Raw genomic sequence first — 6,681 nt, 5'->3', positions numbered from 1 at the left:
CCATGTTGGTTACAAATGAGTGTTTGTATCCCATCAATATAGACTTTATATTAGACACAACTACACAAGAGTCTAATTAACTAACTAGTTATTCGGTCTAACAAAACTACTTATTAAACTTAATGTACTACTTAATTTAAAGTCCTAGTATATACAGAGTAATATATATAATTATATTATACAAGAAAATCTTACAAAATCTCCTTATAAAAGAAAAGTCATGGGCACCTGTACTTCTCCGAATAGGTGGGATGGGCATTAATAATTCATATCATTATTGCCGACATACCTGTGAATAAGATCCAATATAATTCAGCGACACTCCATTCATGTATGTAAGTTACTACATACACTACTTTTCATATATATTATTCAGTAACTTCTATTCCCAAATATAATGGCAAACCAAAAGCAGCAGAAGCATGTGAAGTTCTTGATCTATGGCAAAACTGGGATGATTGGGGGCATGTTGGGAAAGTTATGTGAGGAAAAAGGCATCCCATTCGAGTATGGAAAGGCCCGTTTGGAGGATCGGTCTGGGTTGGTGTCGGATATGACCCGCGTCAACCCAACCCACGTCTTCAACGCCGCCGGGGCGACAGGAACGCCCAATGTGGACTGGTGCGAGTTCAATAAAGTGGAGACAATCCGGTCCAACGTTATCGGGGCCTTGAATTTGGCCGACGTTTGTGAGGAGAAGGGCGTTTTGCTGCTGTACTTTGGAACTGGTTGCATGTTTGATTACGATTCGGAGCATCCGGTGGGTTCGGGTCTCGGGTTCATGGAGCAAGATAAATCCAACTATGCTGGCTCCTTCTACTCTAAAACCAAGGGCATGGTAAAATTGTTTTTTTTTTCTCTAAATTATTCTCCAAGTGAAAGTTTATTACACAAAACTCAAGTTATTAGTTTTTAACCTTTTATAGTTGGAGGATCTTTTGGGAGAATACAACAATATATGCATCCTCAGGGTTCGAATGCCGTTACTGTCCGACCTCAATCATCCTCGTAACTTCATAAAGAAGATCCTAGGATACGAGAAGGTGGTGAACATCCCAAACAGCATGACAGTGTTGGACGAGCTGCTGCCAATGGCAATTGAAATGGCTAAAAGGAACTGCAAAGGGATATGGAATTTCACCAACCCAGGTGTCATAACTCACAATGAAGTTCTAGAATTGTACAAAAAGTACGTCAATCCTAGATTAACTTGGACCAACTTTACCTTGGAAGAACAAAGAAAAGTTCTTGCTGCTCCTCGTTGTAACAATGAGCTTGATTCCTCTAAGTTGAAGCGTGAGTTTCCTGAGCTATTGGGTGTCAAGGAATCAGTGATAAAGTATGTCTTTGAACCTAACACCAAAAAGTAAAAATCATTGTAATGTTATCGATCTATGTCAAATAAAATGTGTTACCGTTGGGAATGATAATTTTTCTTGTCACTCATTAAAAATGAAGTGCCTTATGTTGTGTCTTAATGTCTGGCAGACTGGCACGCAGTGTGTATTGTGTCACTACTTGTGTTATGTACTAAGTAGTTCTCAAATGGTTTCAATTGGTTGTGACTTTTGAGAATCTTATGGTCGAGTTAATAAATTAGTAAAGATTGAATGCTTGTTCATCTTTTTCTAAGGTAAAAAGTTTTTTTTTTTTTTTGAAATAAAACGAGATCAATATCATTAATAAATCACCAACTCAGCAATACAATCAGGAGGGAAAGTTTTATTTGATAATATTATGTTACAATAATTATTTAGTCATATGAAGAGAGACAAACCTTTTAAATCCGATAATAATTCTTTCAGGGCAATTTCTTAGACTACTATTTATATAGGATATATGGCGTGGCATATATGTGGAGCTTTATTTTCTATATTGGTTTTTTATACCAATTTAGTTTGCTGAAATCTGTTTTAAAGATTTTGGGCTTGGTGTGTGTTAATCATTTAATTCTCGATACTTTTCAATAATAGAAATAAACATATATTCTCAAGAATATTATTTCATTTATGATCTATATCATATAATTCATTATAAAATCATATACTTTTTACAAAAAAAAAAGTATATTTTTTGCTACTCCGTATTTCTTTTTAGCATAGATCATCTTTTATTCTACTACTAGAAGACAAATTTAGATTCAATCGATATTAAATTTTCTACAATAAGTATTATGATTTTTATCATAAGTAACTAACAATAATTGTTATAGATTCGAGCCGTCTCACACAAGTGTAACTCAAATAGAAATATATATAGGCATCTTGGTAATGTTTGTTTTTTAAAGATCTTTTTCTAAAGTAATGATGCTTTAAAAATACATGACATAAATACAAACAATAAATATAAAATTTTGAATTTGGGGGGTGTTTTCAAATTATGTATTATAAAATGATAATTTTTTCTAGTATCTTTAATTTATATTTGATACCTTTTTTGCATGCGACAACCAATATTTTTATTATTGTGAGACTAATTTGGATACGGTTTAAGTCATGCCCACAAAGTTTGACTCTTACTCGAGAATATACCTAACTTATTAGAACGCTTTAATATTTAAAATTGATACAAAAGTGGATCTTTTGATTTTTTTTCTTTAAAAAACTCTTCCGAAGCCAATTAATTATCACACTTTTATTTAAGAAAAATAGAAAAATAAAAAGTAAGTACTATAAATTAATATGTTTTAATTTAAAAATTACATTAATACAAACAATAAATATAAGATCCTTGGTTTGGTAGAATGGTAGGTGTTAATTGTTAGTTTACAACAGTAAGTACAATAAGTAAAGACATTTTGAATAAAAGTGACATAAATATAAACAATAAATATAAGATTCTGGGTTTGGTAGATGTTAAATTCACTCTTTTGAAGTATGTCAACAAGTAATTCGGATACTTTCTGTTATATATTTTAAATAATATATTTCAATTATGATCTATATCATATATTAAGAAAAAGTTATATATTTTGTCTTTTAAATTATAAGGTAATTGTAAAATTCAACCTTCTTTCCGTTGGTCGTGCTCATTTTCATGGGATTTTCGAAAGGTATAATAATAATAGGGATAAGGGTCAAATAGACCTTTAAACTATACTCATTTGTGCAATTAGGCCCTTTAACTTCAAAAACCTCCAATTAAACCTTCAAACTTGTTATTTTAGAGCAAATAAGTCCGTTCACCTATTTGTAACCTGTTATTGCAGGTCAACTTGACTTCAGGCCAACTCCGGCGAACCTCGGACCAAATTCCGACCAGTAAAATAAGACTGGAAAATTCGCATTCTGCCGCAGAAGGCAACCCGCCTTCTCCGGCCGTGTCGCCATCTCCGTTCGACGGAAATGGTCTCCATCTCCGTGAACGGAGATGGCGACACTGCCAATTAATTATCACACTTTAAATTAATAAAAATAGAAAAAAAGTAAGTACTATAACTTAATATCTTTAATTTAAAAATGATATTAATACAAACAATAAATATAAGATCCTTGGTTTGGTAGGTGTTATTTGTTTACAACAGTAAGTACAATCTTGAGGATTGAATAAAAGTGACATAAATACAAACAATAAATATAAGATTTTGGGTTTGGTGGATGTTAAATTAATCTTCTGAAGTATGTCAAAAAATAATTCGGATACTTTCTAGTTCTAGTATATATTTTAAATAATATTATTTATAATATATTAAGAGAAAAATTGTACTTTTTATCCCAAAATTATAAGTTAATTATAGAATTCGTGTCTTCGATCGTACTCATTTTCACGGGAATTCCGAAAGGTATAATAATAATAATATAATATCTGATAAAAGTAACGGTCTCATATTTAATATTTAATGTATTATATTTTTGAGGATAATATTTAATGTATTATATAAAACCATGAATTGCATATAAATACCCTCAGCCTGTGTGCATGGATGGATACGTAAAAGCTAATAAGCATTGTGTAATATCCACTCCCAAATGGAAAACCAGAAACATCAACTCAAGTTCTTGATCTATGGGAAAACTGGAATGATTGGGGGCATGTTGGGAAAGTTGTGTGAGGAAAAAGGCATCCCATTCGAGTATGGGAAAGCCCGTTTGGAGGACCTGTCTCAATTGTTGTCGGACATCATCGGAGTCAGCCTGACCCATGTCTTTAACACCGCCAGGGCGACCGGCACGCCCAATGCGGACTGGTGCGAGTTCAACAAAGTGGAGACAATTCGGTCCAACGTTATCGGGGCGTTGAATTTGGCCGACGTTTGCGAGGAGAAGGACGTCCTGTTGCTGCACTTTGGCAGTGCTTGTATCTATGATTATGACTCGGAGCACCCCATGGGTTCGGGTATCGGGTTTACCGAGCAGGACCAATCCAACTATGATGGCTCCTTCTACTCTAAAACCAAGGGCATGGTAAAATTTCTTGTTTTATTTATTTTTTGAGTGACGAGAAAACTGACAGCTCCCACATTTGCAGGTGGAATATTTGTTGGGAGGATACAACAACATATGCATCCTCAGGGTTAAAATGCCGCTAGTCTCAGACCTCAACCATCCTCGTAACTTCATAAAGAAGATCATAGGATACGAGAAGGTGGTGAACATTCCAAACAGCATGTCCGTGCTGGACGAGCTGTTACCAATGGCGATTGAGATGGCCAAAAGGAACTGCAAAGGGATATGGAATTTCACCAACCCAGGGGTCATATCCCACAATGAGGTTCTGGAATTGTACAAGGAGCACATCGATCATGGATTAACTTGGACTAACTTTACCTTGGAAGAATAGAGAAAAGTTCTTGCTGCTCCTCGTTGTAACAGTGAGCTTGATTCCTCGAAACTGAAGCGTGAGTTTCCTGAGCTGTTAGGAGTCAAGGAATCGGTGATCAAGTATGTTTTTGAGCCTAACAGCAAAAAGTTTGATCCTTGAACAAAAGTCCACCAATCTAGCTCCCAGTAATAAAGTTAATGTTGTAGCATTATATATATGTCAAATAATTGTGTCGTGTGTTAATGTTTGGCTGTGTTGTGTCACTACTACTTGTGTTATTAAGTACTCAAATGGTTTGTATTCAAAAAAAAAAAAAAAAAAAAAGTACTCAAATGGTTCCAATTATGCTTTTCTTTGGATTACAACTTTTGAGAATCTTATGGTGGAGTTAATAATAAATTTGATAAAGAATCTTCCATGTGTGCGAGTCGATTACTTATAGTCTCTTTTTCTAAAAGCGTACATGACACGGAGATTCGAATGAAGTTGGCTCTAATACCAAACTGAAGGAGGTGTTACATCTCAATTAAAAGTCTAAACTGATAGTTGGATACACATTTATGTTTATATATTATTTACTCAACACAACTAACCTCATATGACGCATGCATACTTGATATAGCTGTACAGATAGAAATCAAGGCTTCAACTCCTTCAAACAATCAATGTTCAAGTTAGAAATCAATATCCAACCTATTCAAGCTAGAAATCAAGGAGAGGAGCTGTGAGTAGACTGAGTACATTCGTCAAGAATCTGCAGATGGTGGAGCAGGGCATCAGGCGCAGACGGCAGAGGCTTCGTCTTAGGCTTGGTGGAGTGGCGGACGGCGAAAGTGAGATAGTAGCAGTGAAGCACTGAAGCTAATCTTTTTTTTTTTTTTTTTTGAAGAACCCTAATCTCTATTCTAATATTTTAATTTATAAATTATTATTATTATTATTATTATTATTATTATTATTATTGTATTGGGGCATATACGTCCAACTAAACAACGGAATTAATATTCTCAGTAACTTCTTTTTCGCCAATCAAACAATAGAATTCATCTTCCTAGTAACTACTTTTCCATAAAATTTCACTTCCATTTCCCTTCAAATATTTTTTGCGAACCAAACGGGCCCTGGCGGATGGAGGAGACAACGACCACCCCAAAGATCGCCGGATAAAGTGCCTGGGGAAATCCTACAAGCAGGCCCGACCCTTAGGTTGGGCCCTTGCCCAAGGCCCACACTTGGAAGGGGCCCACCATTGTATACCATTACCTTTTATATATACTATAAACGTTTCGTATAATAATTTACTATAAATTTATGTTACTGAACTGGATGCTAGTTGAGTTGGTTGGATTTATGGATTGGATGCTTAGGTTTCAAGGGCAAGCGATTGAATTCCTCCATTTGCACTTTTACATCAAAATTTTCCCCTTTTAGGGTTTTAGGGTTAGAGATATTATTATATAGTATTAAAATTATAACTTATGAAATTTATTTATATTTCTAATTTGTATTTTTTAATTTAATTTCTAACTTTGTGAATGTTTTACCTTTTAATAATTACAGTGAGATTTATAATATAGATTGATTTGTGATTCATATTAAATTTTGAATTTATTTCTATTCGATTAATTTATACTTATATTTAAAATATGTGTTATTATGTGAACTTTATAATGAGTTATGTATATGTAATATATTTTGTGATTTAGTTATGAAAAATATTTTAAAAGATAGTTTTTTTTTTAATGAATTATCTAGTCAATGTAGTTTAGTGCGTCGTCATCGTATTCGAATCAATCTATAATTATTATGAGTTTTTTATTCAAACTATTTTGTCCAATTAATTATGTTTCATATTTTATTATGAATATCTTTTATCATGATTAGAGTATTTTCATGTATTATATTGCTCCCAATAATTAA

At 33.5% G+C, this 6,681-nt stretch overlaps 1 protein-coding gene and 1 pseudogene across 1 annotated transcript; both read left to right on the top strand.

Moving 5' to 3' along the window:
- Positions 1–281: 281 nt before the first annotated feature.
- On the top strand, positions 282–1,645 carry LOC116026119 (bifunctional dTDP-4-dehydrorhamnose 3,5-epimerase/dTDP-4-dehydrorhamnose reductase-like). Its single transcript, XM_031267571.1, has 2 exons — positions 282–838; positions 927–1,645. The coding sequence occupies exons 1-2, from the start codon at positions 398–400 to the stop codon at positions 1,368–1,370; spliced, it is 885 nt and encodes a 294-aa protein (XP_031123431.1). The 5' UTR covers positions 282–397; the 3' UTR covers positions 1,371–1,645.
- Positions 1,646–3,968: 2,323 nt separating this feature from the next.
- On the top strand, positions 3,969–4,920 carry LOC116025442 (annotated as a pseudogene).
- Positions 4,921–6,681: the final 1,761 nt, after the last annotated feature.

This window comes from Ipomoea triloba, chromosome 7 (assembly GCF_003576645.1).
Source record: "Ipomoea triloba cultivar NCNSP0323 chromosome 7, ASM357664v1".
NCBI lineage: Eukaryota > Viridiplantae > Streptophyta > Magnoliopsida > Solanales > Convolvulaceae > Ipomoea > Ipomoea triloba.
Note: the sequence above shows the minus strand (reverse complement) of the source record. Positions and strands in the feature narration are given on the sequence as shown.

Coding starts and splice junctions, on each gene's coding strand:
- LOC116026119 (XM_031267571.1), top strand. CDS start 398: ATGGCAAACCAAAAGCAGCAGAAGCATGTGAAGTTCTTGATCTATGGC. Junction 839..926: donor ACTCTAAAACCAAGGGCATG/GTAAAATTGTTT, acceptor AACCTTTTATAG/TTGGAGGATCTTTTGGGAGA.